We start from the raw sequence: 23,478 nt of genomic DNA, 5'->3' as shown, positions 1-23,478 counted from the left end.
GGGGGTGGGTCGTGCGGCGTCACAGCGACGTCACAAGGCAGCCGTCAAATAGAAGCGGAGGGGCGGAGATGATCGGGACGTAAACATCCCGCCCACCTCCTTCCTTCCGCATTGCCGGTGGAGGCAGGTAAGGAGATGTTCCTCGCTCCTGCGGTGTCACACACAGCGATGTCTGCTGCCACAGGAACGAGGAACAACATCGCTAATGAGAGGTGAACCATTTTTGGTTTTAAGACGACCTCTCCACGGCAAACGATTTTTGCCACTTTTGCGATCGTTTTAGGTCGCACATAAGTGTCACACACTGTGATAATGTTATTTACGCCAGATGTGCGTCACTAACGACGTGACCCCGACGATAAAACATTAACGATATCGTAGCGTGTAAAGCCCCCTATAGTTTGGTGATCTTTGCTTCAAGAGATACGTGTTTGGCTTTATTTGTTGCAAAATGTATTTGTTTGTTCTTCTTGCCATCCATGCTATTGATAACATCCTTCTCCAGCATCAGATTTTGAAGACGTTGATTATTCTTCTGTCTGGTTTCTTTATTGTCCAAGTTTCGCTTCTATATGTTACTGCAGAAAAGACCAGACTATGTACAAGCTGAGACCAGACTATGTACAAGCCGTGTCTTCGTCACCAGTGAAATGTTCCTCGATTTGAGGACCCTATCCAGTGACTTCATTGTTGATTTGCCCATAGCCTTATTTCCCCTGCGGGGGCTCTGCAGCTGAATCAGACAAATCAGATTACAGCTGATCACTACAGATCCTTGTGATCAATTTACTGTGTAACATTTTTTTAATAAGAAAAGATTTAGATAAAGGGCATATTTTTAACAACAGACCTAGAAAAATACAGATGAATCAAAAAGTAATTGATAGTAAGGACTGACCTGTACCAGGAGTGGTAGAGACTGTTGTGCCTGGAAAATATATATAGAGAGAATTAATGGATTGTCTGGTTAATAATATCTGCAGGAAATCTGAAGATAATAAAGAGCCGTTCCTCATTCTGGATTCTCATCTATTAGAGGATTCTAGAGGAGCGGGCACATCCCTACATTACACAGACGGCCCATTAATTTCAATAAGGGCTGTGTAATGCCTTATTTCTCCTGTGGGGGAGCTGCACACCGATGCTCGATCAAATATCGTGCATTGGAGACTCACCATCACTAGTGGATATGCTTTTTAATAGAAAGTATGAGTAGAATATGTGCAATGACTTATGTATGTAAATAACACGAAATTATCTAATTATTATTATTGTTAATTATTATAACGTCATTTATTCCATGGCGCTTTACATGTGAAAGAGGGGCATACATAGACAAGTGCAATAATCGTGAGCAATAATAATCTAATGACTGACCTGTACCAGGAGAAGTAGAGACTGTGGTGCCTGGAAAATAAAGATAACAGAGAATTATTGGGGTGTCTTGTTTATAAATTCCATAAAGAATGATGAGATAATAAACTGGGGTCCCCCATTCAGATTTCTGAACTATTAGCCAGATTATGTAACAAGGAGTGGATTACACTCTGGAGGACCGGCCACGTATGCGCATTACACAGACACCCACTCATTTTAATAAAAAACGTGTAATGCCTTATTTCCCCCTGCGGGGGCACTGCAGATAAATTAGACAATTCAGATTACAGTTGATCACTAGGGATCCTTGTGATCAGTTTATTGTTTAGAATTTTTTTATAGAAAAAATTTAGGATAGAGAAAATATTTAACAACAGAATTAGAAGAATCCAGATGAATCTTAGGCAGATTTGTAGTTAAATAGAGGTCTGAAAGAAATTATTAGTATCATTGACCATTACTAGAAATTGATAGTAAGCACTGACCTGTACCAGGAGAAGTAGAGACTGTTGTGCCTGGAAATAATGATAAAAGAGAATTATTGGGGTGTCTGCTTTAAAACTCCATACAGAATAATGAGATAATAAATATGGGGTCCCTATTCATATTTCTGCACTGTTAGGGGTACTTTGCACGTTGCGACATCGCTAGCATCGGCTAGCGATGCCGAGCGCGATAGTCCCCGCCCCCGTCACAGATGTGATATCTTGTGATAGCTGCCGTAGCGAACATCATCGCTACGGCGCTTCACATGCACTTACCTGCCCTGCGACATCGCTCTGGCCGGTGACCCGCCTCCTTCCTAAGGGGGCGGCTCGTGCGGCGTCACAGCGACGTCACACGGCAGGCAGCCAATAGAAGCGGAGGGGCGGAGATGAGCGTGACGTAACATCCCGCCCACCTCCTTCCTTCCGCATAGCCGGTGGAGGCAGGTAAGGAGAGGGTTCCTCGCTCCTGCGGCTTCACACACAGCGATGTGTGATGCCGCAAGAACGAGGAACAACATCGTATCTCCTATTGGTGCGACATTATGAAAATGACCGACACTACACAGATCGCCGATTTACGACGAATTTTGCTATCGTTTATTGGCGCATCGAGGCTTTACACGTTGCGACGTCGTTACCGGCGCTGGATGTGTGTCACTTTCGATTTGACCCCGACGATATCACAGTAGCGATGTCGCAGCGTGCAAAGTACCCCTTAGCCAGTCAGGTATTTCACTCTGGAGGATCCGGCATTTTCATGCATTACACAGACAGCCACTGATTTCAGTAAGAATTGTGTAATGCCTTATTCCCCCTGAGGGGGCGCTGCAGTTACATTAGACAGTTCAGTTACAGATCGCTGGGGATCCTTGTGATCAGTTTATTGTAAAATAAAAAAAATCTAGACCAGAGACATCCAGATGAATCTTACACAGAGATAAAGGAAAATGGAGGTCTGGAGGAATGTAATAGTATCATTGACTATTACTAGAAATTGATAGTGATTAGTGATGTGGGGACCCTACGCCAAATGATTTTTTATTTTTACACCACAATGTACACAGAGCCTGTAATTAGTTGTAGTCAGACATTGTCTCACAGGCTGAGGGCGCGTCTGACTGCAACCAATCACAGACGCCAGGATAGCTGGTGGGCGGGGAAAGCAGGAAAAGCAGTGCATACGGATGAGCAATAATGAGCGGCCCCATAGGAGGAATGAGCGGCCGCTGGAGCAGTTACAGCCTCACCACAGACTCGGTAAGTATGAAATGCTTGTGTCATTCTTATATTCTTATTTTTCCTTTTTGTGTTTTTTTATTTCCCTAGTGCCGGATCCGAATTATTAGCCAGAATTCTCTGAAAATCCCGAGCTTGGCACCTCGTGGATCCGGACTTTTACAGTCCGGGTCCGCCCATCACTAATAGTGAGCACTGACCTGTACCAGGAGAAGTAGAGACTGTTGTGCCTGGAAAACAGAGATAAGAGAGAATTAATAGGGTGTCTGGTTTCTAAAATCAAAAGGCAATCCGGTGATAAAAAGCAGACCCTCATTCTGAATCCTCATCTATTAGTTATAGTTAGAGCATTCAAGAGGAGCGGGCACATCCGTCCATTACACAGGCGGCACATTAATTTAAAAAAGAGCGGTGTAATGACTTTCATGGTTAATTTATACTCCACTTGTTTTACTTATTATAGTTTTGTGATAATTTTGTGTATTAATAGTCATCTTTGGACCCCCCCAGCCTTTTCCCCTATTAGATTGGATCAGTCACAGTTCCCAACACCCAGACCTCTGTAGTGAGAAAACAGCAATAGACGAATCCAGATGAATCTTAGGCAGATTTGGAGGAAAATAGAGGTCTGGAGGAATTTAATAGTATTAGTGACCATTACTAGAAATTCATAGTAAGGACTGACCTGTACCAGGAGAAGTAGAGACTGTTGTGCCTGTAAAATATATAGAGAGAGAATTAGTCGGTTTTATGGTTTATAAAATGCACAGAAAATCTGAAGAGCCGTCCCTCATTCTGGATCCTCATCTATTAGAGCATTCTAGAGGAGCGGGCACATCCCTCCATTACACAGACGGCCCATTAATTTCAATAAGAGCAGTGTAATGCCTGATTTCTCCTGTGGGGGAGCTGCAGGAAAATCCATATAAATTGTAAATTAATTTAATGGAAAATCTATACTCTTGCTTTACTCATTTTAGTTTTGTGATAACTGCTTTTATAGGGATACTCATCTTTGGACCCCCCCAGCCTTTTCCCCTATTACAATGGATCGACTACACGACTCCCAACACTCAGATCTCTGTAGTGAGCTGATGAATCAAAACTAGACATCCCCTTTAATAGAACATATGAGTGGAAAATGTCCAATGACTTATGTGTGTAAATATTGCTAAATTATCTACTGACTGACCTGTACCAGGAGACGTAGAGACTGTTGTGCCTGGAAAACAAAGATAAGAGAAAATTAAGAGGGTGCCTGGTTTAAAATTCCATAGTGAATAACCAGATAATAAACAGTGGGCCCCAATTTATAATTCCGATCTATTAACCAGAGTATGTAACAAGGATCGCATTTCACTCTGGAGCACCCGGCATGCTTGTGTATTACACAGACAGCCACTGATTGCAGTAAAAAATGTGTAATGCCTTATTCTCCCTGTGGGGGTGCTTCAGTTGCATTAGACAATTCAGATTAAAGTTGATTGCTCGGGTCCTTGTGATCAGTTTATTGTAAAAAAAATAATTTCTAGACAAAAAAAAGCTAGAGAATATTTTTAAAAACAGCACCAAAAATATCCAGATGAATCTTACGCACGTTTGAAGGAAAATAGAGGTCTGGCGGAAATTATTAGTATCACTGACCATTACTAGAATAGGATAGTAAGCACTGACCTGTACCAGGAGAAGTAGAGACTGTTGTGCCTGGAAAATAAAGATAAGAGAGAATTAATAAGGTGTTTGTTTTAAAAGTCCATTGAATTATTATTATTATTATTATTATTATTATTATTATTATTTTATGGCCTTCAGCTTAATCTTGAGCCCTGATGACTTGATGAACGCTTTGTAAATGTGATGACTGTCACAAGGTGGCGCTAGACACTACTAGTATGCAGTAAATGGAGAGGTAGTTAGACAGGCTGAGATCATAAACCAGGAGGGCACGACAGTACACGGGGGGTGGGGCAGACAGAGGCAAGGTTCAGATACAAGCCGAAGGTCAGGGTTCCAGGAGACTACATACAAAATGCAGAGAGTAGGCGAGGTCGCAGCCAGGAGGAAGTCCGAGGTCAGAAGCCGGGAAGTCAAAACAGGGGGGGACAGGTAGAGATGGGTAAACAGCAGTTCGGAGTCGAGAGATCAAAATGTGAACACTGAGCACCACGAGAGCCAACAGCACAACTGTAAACAGATAGTACAATAGGAGGCGTACTGAGCTAACATACTCCCTAAAAAGCAGAGCAATCACGAGGAATGATAAGCATCTTCGAGAGCATCAGGGCAGCGTGAATCCCAGTGCTGTGAAACAACCGGCAGGACATTCATCCTGAAAAAAACTCTTCACCATAGGCAACATATACGGGCTCTGCAGGAGAGCATGGCAAAACAATACAGAATGTTCTACACATAGGAATTGTGACAGTAGGAAGATTGATCTTGTGCAGCCTAGATCGGTCCACCGGGGTCTTCTCTACCGTTATCCGATTAGTATCAAGCCAATTGGGTTGCTGGTCTTCCTCTTCACCTTGTTCCTTCTATTCTTCTGACCATGATGTCCTTCTTCAGTGATTGATCTCTTTGTATGATGTGTCCAAAGTAGGCAAGTCGTAGCTTGGTGATCCTCGCTTCGAGTGACATGTCTGGCTTGATTTGTTCTAAAATTGTTTTTTTGCTCTTCTTGCCATCTATAGTATTGATAACATCCTTCTCCATCACCACATTTTGAAGGCATTGATTCTTCTGTCTTGTTTCTTTATCTTCCAGGTTTCGCATCTATATGTGACTACAGAAAAGACCAGACTATGTACGAGCCGAGACCAGACTATGTACGAGCCGTGTCTTGGTCACCATTAAAATATTCCGCAAATTGAGGACCTTGTCCAGTGACTTCATTGTTGATTTCCCCTTAGTCTTATTCCACCTGTGGGGGCGTTGCAGTTTAATTAGACAATTCAGATTACAGCTGATCACTACAGACCCTTGGGATCAACTTATTGTGTAACATTTTTTTTTAATATGAAATGATTTAGATAGAGAGCATATTTTTAACAGCAGTCCTAGAAGAATCATGATGAATCTTATGCAGATTTGTTGGAAAATTGAAGTCTGAAAGAAATTCTTAGTATCACTGACCGTTATTAGAAATTGATAGTAAGCACTGACCTGTACCAGGAGTAGTAGAGACTGTTGTGCCTGGAAAATATATATAGAGAGAATTAATATGAGTTATAAAATCCACAAAAAAATCTTTAGATAATAAACAGCCGTCCTTCATTCTGGATCCTCATCTATTAGAGCATTCTAGAGGAGCAGGCACATCCCTCCATTACACAGACGGCCCATTAATTTCAGTAAGTGTTGTGTAATGACTTTTATGGTAAATCTATACTCCATTGTTTTTATCCTTACAGTGTTGAGATAAATGCATTTATAGGGATAGTCATCTTTGGACCCCCCCCTCTTTTTACCCTATTAGACTGAATCAATCACACGAGTCTTAATTCCTCAATACCCAGACCTCTGTCTTGAAAAAACAGCACCAGAGGAATCCAGATGAATCTTAAGCAGATTTGTTGGAAAATAGAGGTCTGAAGAAATCTAAGAGTCACTGATCATTACTAGAAATTGATAGTAAGCACTGACCTGTACCAGGAGTAGTAGAGACTGTTGTGCCTGGAAAATAAAGATAAGAGAGAATGAATGGGGTGTCTGGTTTATAAAATCAACAGGAAATCTTTAGATAATAAAGAGCCGTCCCTCATTCTGGATCCTCATCTATTAGAGCATTCTAGAGGAGCGGGCACATCCCTCCATTACACAGATGGCCCATTAATTTCAATAAGAGCGGTGTAATGACTTTCATGGTAAATCTATACTCTATTGTTTTACTCATTGTAGTTTTGTGATAAATACTTTTATAGGGATAGTCATCTTTGGACCCCCCCAGCCTTTTCCCCTATTAGCTTGGATCAGTCACACTTCCCAACACCCAGACCTCTATCATGAGAAAACAGCAACAGAGGAATCCAGATGAATCTTAGGCAGATTTGGAGGAAATCGTTAGTAACTGACCTGTACCAGGAGAAGTAGAGACTGTTGTGCCTGGAAATAAAGATAAGAGACAATTAAAGGGGTGTCTGGTTTAAAATTCCATAGGGAATAACGAAATAATAAACAGTGGGCCCCAATTTATAATTCCGTACTATTAACCAGAGTATGTATCAAGGATCACATTTCACTCTGGAGGACCCGGCATGCTTGTGCATTACACAGACAGCCACTGATTGCAGTAACAATTGTGTAATGCCTTATTCCAGTCAGCTCCTGGCCTTGTTTTCTCGTAATATGGATGACCTCCATCTTTGTCGAACACATATGTAGTCCGTCTGATTCGTATAGGCTCCATTCGGTGATGTCCATGTGTAGAGTCTCCTTTTGTGATTTTGTAAGAAGGTGTTACTGAGATAATAAACTGGGGGCCCTCATTCAGTTTTCTGAACTATTAGCCAGATTATATAACAAGGAGCGGATGTCACTCCGGAGGATTGGGCACGTATATGCATTACACAGACAGACACTGATTGTAATAAAGATTGTGTAATGCCTTATTTCTCCTGCGGGGGCACTGCAGTTTAATTAGACAACTCAGATTCCAGTTGATCATTAGGGATCCTTGTGATCCGTTTATTGTTTAGAATTTTTTTTTTCATAAAAAAAGATTAAGATAGAGAACATATTTAATGACAAAACTAGAAGAATCCAGATGAATCTTACTGAGAACTGTAGGAAGATAGAGGTCTGGAGGAATTGAATAGTGATAGTAAGAACTGACCTGTACCAGGAGAAGTAGAGACTGTTGTGCCTGGAAATAAAGATAACAGAAAATAAATGGGGTGTCCGGTTTATAAAATCCACAGGAAATCTGGAGATAATAAAGAGCCGTCCCTCATTCTGGATCCTCATCTATTAGAGCATTCTAGAGGAGCGGGCACATCCCTCCATTACACAGACGGCCCATTAATTTCAATAATTTTCATCTTTTAGCCAAAGCAGGTAACAAAGAGTCTCTCACTCTGGAGGACCCAACTCGTTCATGTATTACAGTGAACCAATCAATTTCAATAGCTACTTTGCAATACCATATTTCCTCTGCGGGGGCGCTGCAGTAAACCAATCAATAGTATCATTGATCATTACTAGAAATTATTAGTAAGCACTGACCTGTTCCAGGGGAAGTAGAGACTGTTGTGCCTGGAAAATATATAGAGAGAGAATTAGTTTCCACTGATTTTAATAAATATTGTGTAATGCCTTATTTCCCCTGCGGGGGCGCTGCAGTTTCATTAAACAATTCAGATTACAGATCGCTGGGGATCATTGTGATCAGTTTATTGTAAAAAAAAATTTGTAGACAAAAAAAAAATAGAAAACATCTTTAGCAACAGCACCAGAGAAATCCAGAAGAATATTATGGAGATTTGGAGGAAAATAGACGTCTAGAGGAAAGTAATAGTATCAGTGACCATTACTAGAAATTAATTGTAAGCGCTGACCTGTACCAGGAGAAGTAGAGACTGTTGTGCCCGGAAAATAAAGATGAAAGAGAATTAATAGGGTGTCTGGTTTATAAAATCCACAGGAAATCTGGATTAATATAGAGCCGTCCCTCATTCTGGACCCTCATCCATTAGAGCATTCTAGAGGAGCGGGCACATCCCTCCATTACACAGACAACCCCATTAATTTCAATACGAGAGGTGTAATGACTTTTATGGTAAATCTATACTCCATTGTTTTTATCATTACAGTGTTCAGATAAATGCATTTATAGTGATAGTCATCTTTGGACCCCCCCAGCCTTTTACCCTATTAGATTGAAATGATCACTAAGGGGTACTTTACACGTTGCGACATTGCTAGCATCGGCTAGCGATGCCGAGCGCAATAGTACCCGCGCCCGTCGCACATGCGATATGTGGTGATTGCTGCCGTAGCGAACATTATCGCTATGGCAGCGTCACACGCACATACCTGCTCGGCGACGTCGCTGTTACTGCCGAACAATCCCTCCTTCAAGGGGGAGATGCGTTCGGCATCACCGGGACGTCACTAATCAGCCGGCCAATAGAAGCAGAGAGGCAGAGATGAGCGGGACATAACATTCCGCCCACCTTCTCCCTTCCGCATTGCCGTCGGGACGCAGGTAAGGAGATGTTTGTCGCTCCTGCGGGTTTACACACAGCGATGTGTGGTGCCGCATGAACGACCAACAACATCTTACCTGCGGTCGACCCCACATTATGAAAATGAACGACGCTACACAGATCACCGATTTTCAACGCTTTTGCGATCGTTTATCGGCGCATCAAGGCTTTACAAGTTGTGATGTCGTTACCGGCGCCGGATGTGCGTCACGAACGACGTGACCCCGACGATATTTCGGAAGCGATGTCGCAACGTGTAAAGCCCCCTAAGTCCTAATACCCTAACTCCCAGACTTCTGTCGTCAAAAAAACAGCACCAGAGGAATCCAGACGAATCTTAAGCAGATTTGGAGGAAAATAGAGATCTGGAGAAATCTAAAAGAGTCATTGACCATTACTAGAAATTGATAGTAAGCACTGACCTGTACCAGGAGAGGTAGATACTGTTGTGCCTGGAAAATAAAGATGAGAGAGAATGAATGGGGTGTCTGGTTTAAAGCACCATAGAGAATTATTATTATTTTTATTAATTATTATTATTATTATTACTATTATTTTACAGCCTTCAGCTGAATCTCAAGCTATGGTGACTTGATGAATGAACGTTCTGTAAAAAGATCGATCTTGTGCATCCTACATAGGTCCACCAGGGTCTTCTCCACCTAGATAGGTCCACCAGGGTCTTCTCCACCTAGATAGGTCCACCAGGGTCTTTTCCGCCGTTACCATGATAGTATCAAGCCATCAGGTTGCTGTTCTTCCTCTTCCCCTTGTTCCTTCTGTTGTTCTAAACATTATGTTATTGTCCAGTGATTGCTCTCTTACTATGATGTGTCCAAAGTAGACAAGTCATAGCTTGATGATCTTTACTTCAAGTGACATGCCTGGCTTGATTTGTACGAGCTAAGACCAAACTATGTACAAGGCATGTCTTTGTCACCAATGAAACATTCTTCGATTTGAGGACCTTGTCCACTGACTTTATTGTTGATTTACCCATAGCCTTATTTCCCCTGCAGGGGCGCTGCAGTTGAAATTCAGATGACAGCTGATCACTACAGATCCTTGTGATCAATTTATTGTATAACTTTTTTTTATAAATAAAGATTTAGATAGAGAACATATTTTTAACGACAGAACGAGAAGAGTCCAGATGAATCTTATGCAGATTTGTTAGTATGAGTGACCATTTGTAGAAATTGATAGTAAGGACTGACCTGTACCAGGAGAAGTAGAGACTGTTGTGCCTGGAAAATAAAGATAAGAGAAATTTAGTAGCGTGTCTGGCTCATATAATCCACAGGAAATCTGAAGATAATAAAGAGCCGTCCTTCATTCTGGATCCTCATTTATTAGAGCATTGTAGAGGAGCGGGCACATCCGTCCATTACACAGACGGCCAATTAATTTCAATAAGAGCTGTGTAATGCCTTATTTAAGATAGTCAATTCAGATTACAGCTGATCACTAGGAATCCTTGTGATCAATTTATTTTCTAAAATAAAATAAAAAAAGGTAGAGAACATATTATAAACATAACATTAAACAACAGAACCAGAGGAATCCAGATGAATCTTATACAGACTTAGGAAATATAGGTCTGAAATAATTGGTATCACTGGCCATTACTGGAAATTGTTAGTAAGGACTGACCTGTACCAGGAGTAGTAGAGACTGTTGTGCCTGGAAAATATATATGGAGAGAATTAGTGGGGTGTCTGGTTTATAACATCCACAAAAAAGCCGAAGATAATTAAGAGCCGTCCCTTATTCTGGATCCTCATCCATTAGAGCATTTTAGAGGATCGGGCACATCCCTCCATTACACAGATAGCCCAATAATCTCAATAATTTTCAATATTTAGCCAAAGTAAGAGTCTCTCACTCTGGAAGACCCAACTTGGGAGGAATTTAGTAGTGTCACCGACCATTACTAGAAATTGATAGTGAGCACTGACCTGTACCAGGAGAAGTAGAGACTGTTGTGCCTGGAAATGAACAAACGAGAATTAATGGGATGTCTGGTTAAAAACTGCATAGAGAATTATTGTAGTAGATCGATCTTGTGCAAGTCTAAATAGGTCCACCAGGGTCTTCTCTTCTGTTATCTTGATAGTATGAAGCCATCGGGTTGCTGGTCTTCCTCTTCGCCTTGTTCCTACTATTCTTACAACCATGACGTCCTTCTCCAGTGAAGTCGTTGCTTGGTGATTCTTGCTTCGAGTGACATATCTACCTTGATTTTTTTCAAAAATTGATTTGGTTGCTTTTCTTGCCATCCATGGTATTGATGACATCCTTCTCTCGCACCACATTTTGAAGGTGTTGATTCTTCTCTCTTGTTTCTTCATTGTCCAGGTTTTTCATCCATATGTGACTACAGAAAAGACCAGACTGTAGCAGCCGTGTCTTCATAACCAGTGAAATGTTCTTCGATTTGAGGACCTTGTCCAGTGACATCATGGTTGATTTGCCTATAGTTATTTTTCTATTGACTTCTGGTGTCGTCGCTGCATCTTGAGTGATCATTAATCTGAGTAGGTTGTAGTCCTTTACAACTTCCAGTTCAGTGCCGTCCATGTCACGTGTCCCGCTCGTACCTGGCAGTAATCACTATCTTTGTCTTCTTTGTGTTGAGTAGGAGTCCTGTGTTCGAGCTTTTCATCTTGACCTTCGTAATAAGTCCTTCATTCCATCTACGCTTGTTGCTATCAATGTTGTATCGTCTGCGTATTTAAGATTGTTGATGATTCTTCCAGTGATGTTGATTCCTTCTTTTTTAACGAGTTCAGCCTTCCTGAATATAGCTTCTGTATATAAACTGAAGAGAAATGATGACAGGACGCCTCCTTATTTGACGCTTCGCTCTACTTTGAACCATGCCGGGTCATCATGTTCCGTTCAGACTGTTACCTCTTGGTTGATGCCAAGGTACCCGGATGAGGCTGATCAGATGGTTTCGCACATCTATCATGTTCTGTTCAGACTGTTGCCTCTTGGTGGATGTAAAGGTCCCTGATGAGGCTGATCAGATGGTCCGGCACACCCATATCCTTTATGTGTTTCCATAGTTTCTGGTGATCAACACAGTTGAAGACTTTGCTGTAGTCGATGAAGCAGAAATAGATCTCCTTGATACATTCTCTGGCCTTTTCCATTATTTGTAGGAAAATAGAGGTCTGAGACAAATTATTAGTATCCGCTGATTATTACTAGAAATTGATAGTAAGCACTGACCTGTACCTGGAGAAGTAGAGACTGTTGTTCCTGGAAAATATATAAAGAGATAATTAGTTGGGTGTCTGGTTTATAGAATCAACAGAAAAATCTGAGAAAATAAAGAGCCGTTCCTTATTCTGGATCCTCATCTATTAGAGCATTCTAGAGGAGCGGGCACATCCCTCCATTACACAGACGGACCATTAGCGTCAATAAGAGTGGTGTAATGCCTCATTTGTCCTGTGGGGGAGCTGCACCCCGATGCTCGATCAAATATCGTACAGTGGTGAGTGCACGCACTATCACTACTAGACATGCCTTTTAATAGAAAATATAAGTGAAACATGTGCAATGACTGGTGTGTAAATAACTCTAAATTATCTAATTATTATACCGCCATTTAGTTCATGGCGCTTTACATGTGATAAAGGGGCATATATAGTCAAGTACAATAATCGTGAACAATAATAATCCAATAACCTACCTGTACTAGGAGAAGTAGAGACTGTTGTGCCTGGAAAGTAAAGATAAGAGAAAATTAACGGGGTGTCTGGTTTAAAACTCCATCTAGAATAATTAAATAATACATTTCGGGGCCCCCGTTTGGATTATTGAACTATTAGCCAGATTACGGTATGTAACAAGGATCGCATTTCACCCTGGAGGACTGGGCTTGTTTGTGCATTACACAGACAGCACCGTATAGAAAAAGACTAAAATATACCTTTTAATTTACACAATGTAAAATCCATCAACAGAGATAACATAAAGTGTAAGTTCCTTCTCAGTGCAGAGAATTCATCGGGGGAAATAAATTAATAAAGAAACCTGCAATGGCACACTCGATGCGTACAGACAGACAATATCGCCGGTATGAATTCTCGGCAGTGAGAAGGAAACGCGTCGGGAGGGCCTATATCTACGTTGGGGATAGTCTTTACACTTGGGTGCTGCCCTTGTTAGGGCGGAAGTATCACATGAGGTACAAGGGTTAGCCTTTACATCTTCCCTCAAGTTGCCAACTATCTTCAGGCCCTTCAATTCTACTAATATTCTGTGACTGGTCCACTCGTGGAGAAATATAGGGTGAGATCTATGACAATCCTTTGATTTGTAGGAGAATAGATGTCTGGAGGAATTTTTAAGTATCACTGACCATTATAATAAATTGATAGTAAGGACTGACCTGTACCAGGAGAAGTAGAGACTGTTGTGCCTGTAAAATATATAAATAGAGAGAGAATTAATGGGGTGTCTGGTTTATAAAATCCACTGGAAATCCAGAAATAATAAAGAGCCGTCCGTCATTCTGGATCCTCATCTATTAGAGCATTCTAGAGGAGCGGGCACATCCCTCCATTACACAGACGGCCCATTAATTTCAATAATTTTCATCTTTTAGCCAAAGCAGGTAACAAAGAGTCTCTCACTCTGGAGGACCCAACTCGTTCATGCATTACTGTCAGCCAATCAATTTCAGTAGCTACTGTGTAATGCCTTATTTCCCCTGCGGGGGCGCTGCAGGGAAACTAATCAATTGTTTCCACTTCCTCCCTGATTACAGTTGATGTCTGGAGGTTCTCGCTAGGATAATTTAATGTGCACACAGCCTAGATTGATGGGGGCAGGTAGACGGGATTTGGTACCCCCAGTAGTATTCAATTATAGAATTCACCGCACTCTCTAGAGAATTTCATGCACTTGTGTTTTATGTTACAGACAGGTGATGGACAGGTGAAGGAATAGGGAAAAGTGACACAGTAAGACGTTTCAACCTATATGGGTCTTTTTCAAAAAACGTCGCCAGAAAGGCCCTAACGGCTAACGGGCTCGTTGTATAAACGTGTAGTTTGCAGTCCGATCTCTAAGCAATGTCCTCTCACAGAGATTTGGGCAACCAGATTTGTCGGTGATGTCCATGTGTGTAGTCTCCTTTTGTGATTTTGTAAGAAGGGGTTACTGAGTAATAAACTGGGGGACCCCATTCGTATTTCTGAACCATTAGTTAGAGAATGTAGCAATGTGCACATTTCACGCTGGAGGTTCGGGCACGATTGTGCATGAAACAGACATCCACTGATTGTAACAAAGATGTGTAATGCCTTTATTTCCCCTGCGGGGGCGCTGAAGTTGCATTAGACAATTCAGATTACAGGTGATCACTAGGGAGCCTTGTGATCTGTTTATTGTTTAGAATTTTTTTTGTAAAAAAAGATTAAGATAGAAACATATTTAATGACAGAACTAGAAAAATCCAGATGAATCTTATGCAGATTTGTAGGAAAATAGAAGTCTGGAGGAATTTAATAGTATCACTGACCATTAGAAGAAATTGATAGTAAGCACTGACCTGTACCAGGAGAAGTAGAGACTGTTGTGCCTGGAAAATAGAGATAAGAGAGAATGAATAGGGTGTTTGGTTTAAAACACCATAGAGAATTATTTTTTTTTAATTATTATTATTATTATTTCATGGCTTTCAGCTCAATCTCAAGCCATGGCAACTTGATAGATGAACGCTCTGTAAAAAGAATGATCTTGTACAGCCTAGATAGGTCCACCAGGGTCTTCTCCGCCTAGATAGGTCCACCAGGCTCTTCTCCGCCTAGATAGGTCCACCAGGGTATTCTCCGTCTAGATAAGTCCACCAGGGTCATCTCCGCCTAGATAGGTCCACCAGGGTCTTCTCCGCCATTACCATGATAGTATCAAGTCATCGGGTTGCTGTTCTTCCTCTTCCCCTTGTTCCTTCTATTCTTCTAAACATTATGTCTTTCTCCAGTGATTGCTCTCTTCTTATGATGTGTCCAAAGTAGACAAGTCATATCTTGGTGATCTTTGCTTCAAGCGACATGTCTGACTTGAGTTGTTGCAAAATTGATTTCTTCGTTCTTTTTTTCCATCCATGGTATTAATAACATCCTTCTTCAGCATCAGATTTCAAAGGCGTTGATTCTTCTGTCTTGTTTCTTTATTGTCCATATTTCGGATCCATATGTGACTACAGAAAAGACCAGACTATGTACAAGCTGAGACCATACTATGTACAAGCCGTGTCTTGGTCACCATTGAAATGTTCCTCGATTTGAGGACCTTGTCCAATGACCTATTTTTTTATTTGCCCATTGCCTTATCTCCCCTGCGGGGGCGCTACAGTTGAATTAGACAATTCAGATTATACAGCTGATCACTACAGATCCTTGTGATCAATTTATTGTGTATCGGGCATATTGGGAAGCACGGTGGCTCAGTGGTTAGCACTGCAGTCTTGCAGCGCTGGGGTTCTGGGTTCAAATCCCACCAACGACACCATCTGCAAGGAGTTTGTATGTTCTCCCTGTGTTTGCGTGGGTTTCCTCCGGGTTCTCCGGTTTCCTCCCATACTCCAAAAACATACTCATAGGGAACTTAGATTGTGAGCCCCAATGGGGACAGTGTTGCCATTTTATGTAAAGTGCTGTGGAATTAACAGCGCTATATAAATGAATAAATATTATTATATCCTTTTTTTTTTTTTATAAAAAAAGATTTAGATAGATAACATACTATATTGTTAACAACAGACCTAGAAGAATCCAGATGAATCTTATGCAGATTTATTGGAAAATAGAGGCCTAAAAGAAATTATTATTATCACTGACCGTTATTAGAAATTGATAGTAAGGACTGACCTGTACCAGGAGTAGTAGAGAATGTTGTGCCTGGAAGATAAAGATAAGAGAGAATTGGATCCTCATCTATTAGAGCATTCTAGAGGAGCGGGCACATCCCTCCATTACACAGACAACCCATTAATTTCAATCATTTTCATCTTTTAGCCAAAGCAGGTAACTAAGAGTCTCTCACTCTGGAGGACCCAACTTGTTCATGCATGACAGTCAGCCAATCAATTTCAATAGCTACTGGGTAATGCCTTATTTCCCCTGTGGGGGCGCTGCAGGGAAACTAATCAGTTGTTTCCACTTCCTCCCTGATTACAGCTGATGTCTGGAGGTGGCTCCCTGTGATCAGTTTATTATCTGGAAATCTATTTAACTGAAAGGCATTTTCCAAAATGGAGAAGATCGTTAAAGATACAAGAAGCGGAATCCTGATGAATTAAAAGAAGCATGGAAGAGGTAAGGGTTAATAGTATTTGTGACCATTACTACAGATTGATAGTAAGGACTAACCTGTGCCAGGAGTAGTAGAGACTGTTGTGCCTGGAAAATAAAGATAAGAAAGAATTAATGGCGTGTCTAGTATAAAAAATTCCATAGAGAATAATTATTATTATTATTTTACGAACTTCAGCTCAATCTTGAGCCATAACGACTTGATGGACGAATGCTCTGTAGGAAGATCGATCATGTGCAGCCTAGATAGGTCCATCTGGGTCTTCTCCACTGTCATTTTGATTGTATCAAGCCATCAAGTTGCTGCTCTTCCTCTTCACCTTGTTCCTGCTATTCTGACCATGATGTCCTTCTCCAGTGATTGCTTTCTTTGTCTGAGGTTTCCTCAGTAGACAAGTCATAGTCATTGGTGATCTTTGCTTCAAGTGATATGTCTGACTTGATTTGTTGCAAAATTGATTTCTCTGTTCTTTTTGCCATTCATGGTATTGATAACATCCTTCTCCAGCACCATGTTTTGAAGGCATTGATTCTTCTGTCTTGTTTCTTTATGGTCCAGCTTTCACATCCATATGTGTTTACAGAAAAGACCAGACTATGTACGAGCCGAGACCAGACTATGTACAGGCTGTGTCTTGGTCACCAGTGAAATGTTCCTCGATTTGAGGACCTTGTCGAGTGACCTATTTGTTGATTTGCGCATTGACTTATCTCCCCTGCGGGGATGCTGCCGTTAAGTTTTAGTTTTGATTACACAATTCAGATTACAGCTGATCACTACAGATCCTTGTGATCAATTTACTGTGTAACATTTTTTTTAATAAAAAAATTAAGATAGAGAACATATTTTTAAAGACAGACCTAGACGAATCCAGATGAATCTTATGCAGATTTGTTGGAAAATAGAGGCCTAAAAGAAATTATTATTATCACTGACCGTTACTAGAAATTAATAGTAAGAACTGACCTGTACCAGGAGAAGTAGAGACTGTTGTGCCTGGAAAATACAGGTAAGAGAGAATTAATATGGTTTATAAAATCCACAGGAAATCCAGAGATGATAAAAGGCCGTCCCTTATTCTGTATCCTCATCTATTAGAGCATTCTAGAGGAGCGGGCACATCCCTCCATTACACAGATGGCCCATTGATTTCAATAAAAGCAGTGTAATGCCTTATATCTCCTGTGGGGGAGCAGCAGGGAAATCCATATAAATCGTAAATGAATTTCATAGTAAATCTATACTCATCTCTTTTTATCATTATAGTTTTGTGATAAATGCATTCACAAGGATAGTTATCTTTGGACCCCCCCAGCCTTTACCCTATTAGATTGCATGGACCACACAAGTCCTAACACTCAGATCTCTGTCGTGAACTGACATTAAAACTGGACATCCCCTTTAATAGAAAATATTAGTGGCATATATGCAATGATTTATGTGTGTAAATAACGCTAGATTATTCAATGACTGACCTGTACTCGGAGAAGTAGAGACTGTTGTGCCTGCAAAATAAAGAAAAGAGAAAATTAATAGGGTAATTGGTTTAAAACTCCATAGATTATTATTATTTTACGGCCTTCAGCTTAATTTCGAGCCATGATGATTAGCGACTTGATGACTGAACAATTTGTAGGAAGATCGACCTTGTGCAGCCTAAATACGTCCACCGGAGTGTTCTCTGCTGTTTTCTTGATTTACCAAGCCATCGGGTTGCTGGTCTTCCTCTTTACCTTGTTCCTTTTATTCTTTCAACCATGATGTCCTTCTCCGGTGATTGCTCTCTTCGCATGATGTGTCAAAAGTAGGGAAGTCATAGCTTGGTGATCCTTCTTTTGAGTGACATCTCTGGCTTGATTTGTTTTAAAATTGATTTGTTTATTCTTCTAAAGGCCCTGTTACACGCAATGACATCGTTAACGGCATGTCGCTGGCGTCACGGAATTCGTGACTCACACCCGGCCTCGTTAGTGATGTCGTTGCGTGTGACACTTACGAGCGACTGCTAACGATCCCAAATACTCACCAAATCGTTGATGGTTGACACGTCGTTTATCTTCAAAATATCTTTGCTCGTTTGGGACGCAGGTTGTTCGTCGTTCCTGAGGCAGCACACATCACTACGTGTGACACCCCAGGAACGAAGAACAACAGCGTTCCTGCGTCCTCCGGCAACGAGGTGGGAGTGACGTTCATTCGGCCGCCCCTCCGCTTCTATTGGTGCCCCGCTGTGTGACGTCGCTGTGACACCGCACGAACCGGCCCCTTAAAAAGGAGGTTGTTCGCCGGCCACAGCGACGTCGTTAGTAAGATAATTTCATGTCACACGTATCGGCGATATTGTTCGCCATGGGCAGCGATTTGCCCGTGACGCACAAACGACGGGGGCGGGTTAGCGATGTCACTGCGTGTAAAGCAGCCATTAGTCTTTTACTGATGCTGTCTGCGTCCTGCTTGTTACATTTTTCTTTTGCCATTCTTCTTTTGTCGATAATCTTTAGGGTCTCTTCTGTTAACCATGACTGCGGTGGTCTATTCTACTTGTTGTTTATTGTATTTCTGCCTTCTTCAGTAAAATAGTCTTTATATTTTCTCATAATTCCTCAGGATTTCTTTCATCCGTATCCAGAGATATAAATCGGTTGTGTAGACTTTTCCAAAAAAACATCAGATATCTTTGTCAATTCGAAGTTGGAAATTACCTGTTGTCTAGTCCTTTTGCGCAGCTTGACTCTAATCTTTGTTGTCAAAAGTTCATGATCAGTTCCACAGTCGGCTCCTGGCCTTGTTTTCACGTAATAATGGATGACCTCCATCTTTGTCGAACACATATGTAGTCCGTCTGGTTCTTATAGGCCCCATTCGGTGATGTCCATGTGTAGAGTTTTTTTTTGTGATTTTGTAAGAAGGTATTACTGAAATAATAAACTGGGGGCCTCATTCAGGTTTATGAACTTTTAGTCATAGCATGTAACAAGAAGCAGATGTCACTCTGAAGGACCGGACACTAATATGCATTACACAGACAGGCACTGTTGTATTAAATATTGTGTAATACCTTATTTCCCCTGCGGGGGCACTGCACTTCAGTTAGACAACTCAGATTACAGTTGATCATTAGGGATCCTTTTGATCCGTTTATTGTTTTAGATTTTTTTTATATAAAAAAAGATTAAGATAGAGAACATATTTAATGACAGAACTAGAAGAATCCAGATGAATCTTACTCAGAATTGTAGGAAAATAGAAGTCTGGAGGAATTGAATAGTGATAGTAAGGACTGACCTGTACCAGGAGTAGTAGAGACTGTTGTGCCTGGAAATAAAGATGAGAGAATTAATGGGGTGTCTGGTTTATAAAATCCACAGTAAATCTGAAGATAATAAAGAGCCGTCTGTCATTCTGGATCCTCATCTATTAGAGCATTCTAGAGGAGCGGGCACATCCCTCCATTACACAGACGGCCCATTAATTTCAATAATTTTCATCTTTTAGCCAAAGCAGGTAACAAAGAGTCTCTCACTCTGGAGGACCCAACTCGTTTGTGTATTACAGTGAACCAATCAATTTCAATAGCTACTTTGTAATGCCATATTTCCCCTGCGGGGGCGCTGCAGGGAAACTAATCAATAGTATCACTGACCATTACTAGAAATTGATATTAAGGACTGACCTGTACCAGGAGAAGTAGAGACTGTTGTGCCTGGAAAATATATATGGAGAGAATTAGTGGGGTGTCTGGTTTATACCATCCACACAAAATCCGAAGATAATAAAGAGCCGTCCTTCATTCAGGATCCTCATCCATTAGAGCATTCTAGAGGAGCGGGCACATCCCTCCATTACACAGATAGCCCAATAATCTCAATAATTTTCAATATTTAGCCAAAGTAAGAGTCTCTCACTCTGGAAGACCCAACTTGGGAGGAATTTAGTAGTGTCACCGACCATTACTAGAAATTGATAGTGAGCACTGACCTGTACCAGGAGAAGTAGAGACTGTTGTGCCTGGAAATGAACAAAAGAGAATTAATAGGGTGTCTGGTTAAAAGCTCCATAGAGAATTATTGTAGCAGATCGATCTTGTGCCAGTCTAGATAGGTCCACCAGGGTCTTCTCTTCCGTTATCTTGATAGTATGAAGCCATCGGGTTGCTTGTTTTCCTCTTCGCCTTGTTCCTACTATTCTTACAACCATGACGTCCTTCTCCAGTGAAGTCGTAGCTTGGTGATTCTTGCCTCGAGTGACATATCTGCCTTGATTTTTTTCTAAAATTGATTTGGTTGCTTTTCTTGCCATCCATGGTGTTGATAACATCCTTCTCTCGCACCACATTTTGAAGGCGTTGATTCTTCTCTCTTGTTTCTTCATTGCCAAGGTTTTTCATCCATATGTGACTACAGAAAAGACCAGACTGTAACAGTCGTGTCTTCATAACCAGTAAAATGTTCTTCGATTTGAGGACCTTGTCCAGTAACATCATTGTTGATTTGCCTATAGTTATTCTTCTATTGACTTCCGGTGTCATCGCTGCATCTTGATTGATCATTAATCTGAGTAGGTTGTAGTCCTTAACAACTTCCAGTTCATTGCCATCCATTTCACGTGTCCCGGTCGTACCTGGCAGTAGTCACTATCTTTGTCTTCTTTGTGTTGAGTAGGAGTCCTGTGTTCAAGCTTTCCACCTTGACCTTCGTAATAAGTCCTTCATTCCATCTACGCTTGTTGCTATCAATGTTGTATCGTCTGCGTATTTAAGATTGTTGATGATTCTTCCAGTGATGTTGATTCATTCTTTTTTAATGAGTTCAGCCTTCCTGAATATAGCTTCTGCATATAAATTAAAGAGAAATGGTGGCAGGATATCGCCTTGTCTGACAACTCTTTCTACTTTGAACCATGTCGTGTCATCATGTTCTGTTCAGACTGTTGCCTCTTGGTTGATGCCAAGGTTCCTGATGAGGCTGAGCAGATGGTTTTGCACATCTATCATGCTCTGTTCGGACTGTTGCCTCTTGGTTGATGTCAAGGTTCCTGATGAGGCTGATCAGATGGTTTCGCATATCTATCATGTTCTGTTCGGACTGTTGCCTCTTGGTTGATGTAAAGGTTCCTGATGAGGCTGATCAGATGGTTTTGCACACCCATCATGTTCCGTTCAGACTGTTGCCTCTTGGTTGATGTCAAGGTTCCTGATGAGGCTGATCAGATGGTTTCGCATATCTATCATGTTCTGTTCGTACTGTTGCCTCTTGGTTGATGTAAAGGTTCCTGATGAGGCTGTGATCAGATGGTTTTGCACACCCATCATGTTCCGTTCAGACTGTTGCCTCTTGGTTGATGTCAAGGTTCCTGATGAGGCTGATCAGATGGTTTCGCACACCCATCATGTTCTGTTGAAACGGTTGCCTGTTGGTGGATGTAAAGGTTCCTGATGAGGCTGATCAGATGGCCCAGCACACCCATATCCTTTATGTGATTCCATAGTTTCTGGTGATCAACACAGTTGAAGGCTTTGCGGTAGTCGATGAAGCAGAAATATATCTCCTTGATACATTCTCTGGCCTTTTCCATTATTTGTAGGAAATTAGAGGTCTGAGACAAATTATTAGTATCTACTGATTATTACTAGAAATTGATAGTAAGCACTGACCTGTACCAGGAGTAGTAGAGACTGTTGTGCCTGGAAAATATATAGAAAGAGATAATTAGTTGGGTGCCTGGTTTATAGAATCAACAGAAAATCCAGAGATAATAAAGAGCCGATCCTCATTCTGGATCCTCATCTATTACAGCATTCTAGAGGAGCGGGCACATCCCTCCATTACACAGATGGCCCATTAATTTCAATAAGGGCTCTGTAATGCCTCATTTGTCCTGTGGGGGAGCTGCACCCTGATGCTCGATCAAATATCGTGCAGTGGAGAGCGCACATACCATCATTACTGGACATGCCTTTCAATATAAAATATCAGTGGAATATGTGCAATAACTTATGTGTGTAACTAAATCTAAGTTATCTACTGACTGACGTGTATTAGGAGACGTAGAGACTGTGGTGCCTAGAAAATAAAGATAAGAGAGAATTATTGGGGTGTCTGGTTTAAAACTCCATAGGGAATAATGAGATAATAAACTGGGGATCCCTATTCAGATTTCGTAACTATTAGCCAGATTATGTAACAAGGATCACCCTGGAGGACCGGCCATGTTTCTGCATTACACAGACAGCCACTGATTTCAGTAGGAATAGTGTAATGCCTTATTACCCCTGTGGGGGCACTGTAGTATCATTAGACAATTCAGATTACAATTAAGTGCTGGGGATCCTTGTGAATAATTTCTGTAGAATTTTTTTTAACAAAAGAAATTATTACGATAGAGGACATCTTTATCAACAGCACCAGAGAAATCCAGATGAATCTTACGCAGATTTGGAGGAAAATTGAGATCTGGAGGAATTTAATACTATCACTGACCATTACTAGAAATTGATAGTAAGCACTGACCTGTACCAGGAGAAGTAGAGACTGTTGTGCCTGGAAATAAAGATCAGAGAGAATTGATGGGGTGTCTGGTTTAAAACTCCATAGAAAATCATCATTATTATTATTGTATGGCCTTCAGCTCAATGTTGAGCCATGGTGACTTGATGGATGAACACTCTGTAAAAAGATCGATCTTGTGCAGCCTACATGGTTCCACCAGGGTTTTCTCTGCCTAGATAGGTCCATCAGGGTCTTCTCCGCCTAGATAGGTCCACCAGGGTCTTCTCCGCCTAGATAGGTCCACCAGGGTCTTCTCCGCCTAGATAGGTCCACCAGGGTCTTCTCCGC

At 41.3% G+C, this 23,478-nt stretch overlaps 1 protein-coding gene across 50 annotated transcripts in view; it reads right to left on the bottom strand.

Annotated features, from left to right (window-relative positions):
• LOC142250962 (uncharacterized) overlaps positions 1-23,478 on the bottom strand; it is an 87,625-nt gene that overhangs the window by 10,395 nt on the left and 53,752 nt on the right. For 38 of the 50 annotated variants that reach the window (XM_075323356.1, XM_075323367.1, XM_075323390.1 and 35 more), the window contains 10 exons: positions 13,713-13,742; positions 13,011-13,040; positions 12,545-12,574; positions 11,266-11,295; positions 10,961-10,990; positions 10,525-10,554; positions 9,730-9,759; positions 3,787-3,816; positions 1,378-1,407; positions 899-928 (listed from right to left, as the gene is read on the bottom strand). In XM_075323356.1, coding sequence (XP_075179471.1) covers positions 899-928; positions 1,378-1,407; positions 3,787-3,816; positions 9,730-9,759; positions 10,525-10,554; positions 10,961-10,990; positions 11,266-11,295; positions 12,545-12,574; positions 13,011-13,040; positions 13,713-13,742 — 300 coding nt within the window. Of the gene's footprint in view, positions 1-898; positions 929-1,377; positions 1,408-3,786; positions 3,817-4,293; positions 4,324-9,729; positions 9,760-10,524; positions 10,555-10,960; positions 10,991-11,265; positions 11,296-12,544; positions 12,575-13,010; positions 13,041-13,712; positions 13,743-23,478 lie in introns of all 50 variants that reach the window. The other 12 variants (XM_075323357.1, XM_075323368.1, XM_075323364.1 and 9 more) reach the window with 12 other exon arrangements.

The sequence above is a fragment of the Anomaloglossus baeobatrachus genome, chromosome 9, assembly GCF_048569485.1.
Source record: "Anomaloglossus baeobatrachus isolate aAnoBae1 chromosome 9, aAnoBae1.hap1, whole genome shotgun sequence".
Taxonomy (NCBI): domain Eukaryota; kingdom Metazoa; phylum Chordata; class Amphibia; order Anura; family Aromobatidae; genus Anomaloglossus; species Anomaloglossus baeobatrachus.
This window is presented reverse-complemented; position numbering and strand designations above follow the sequence as displayed.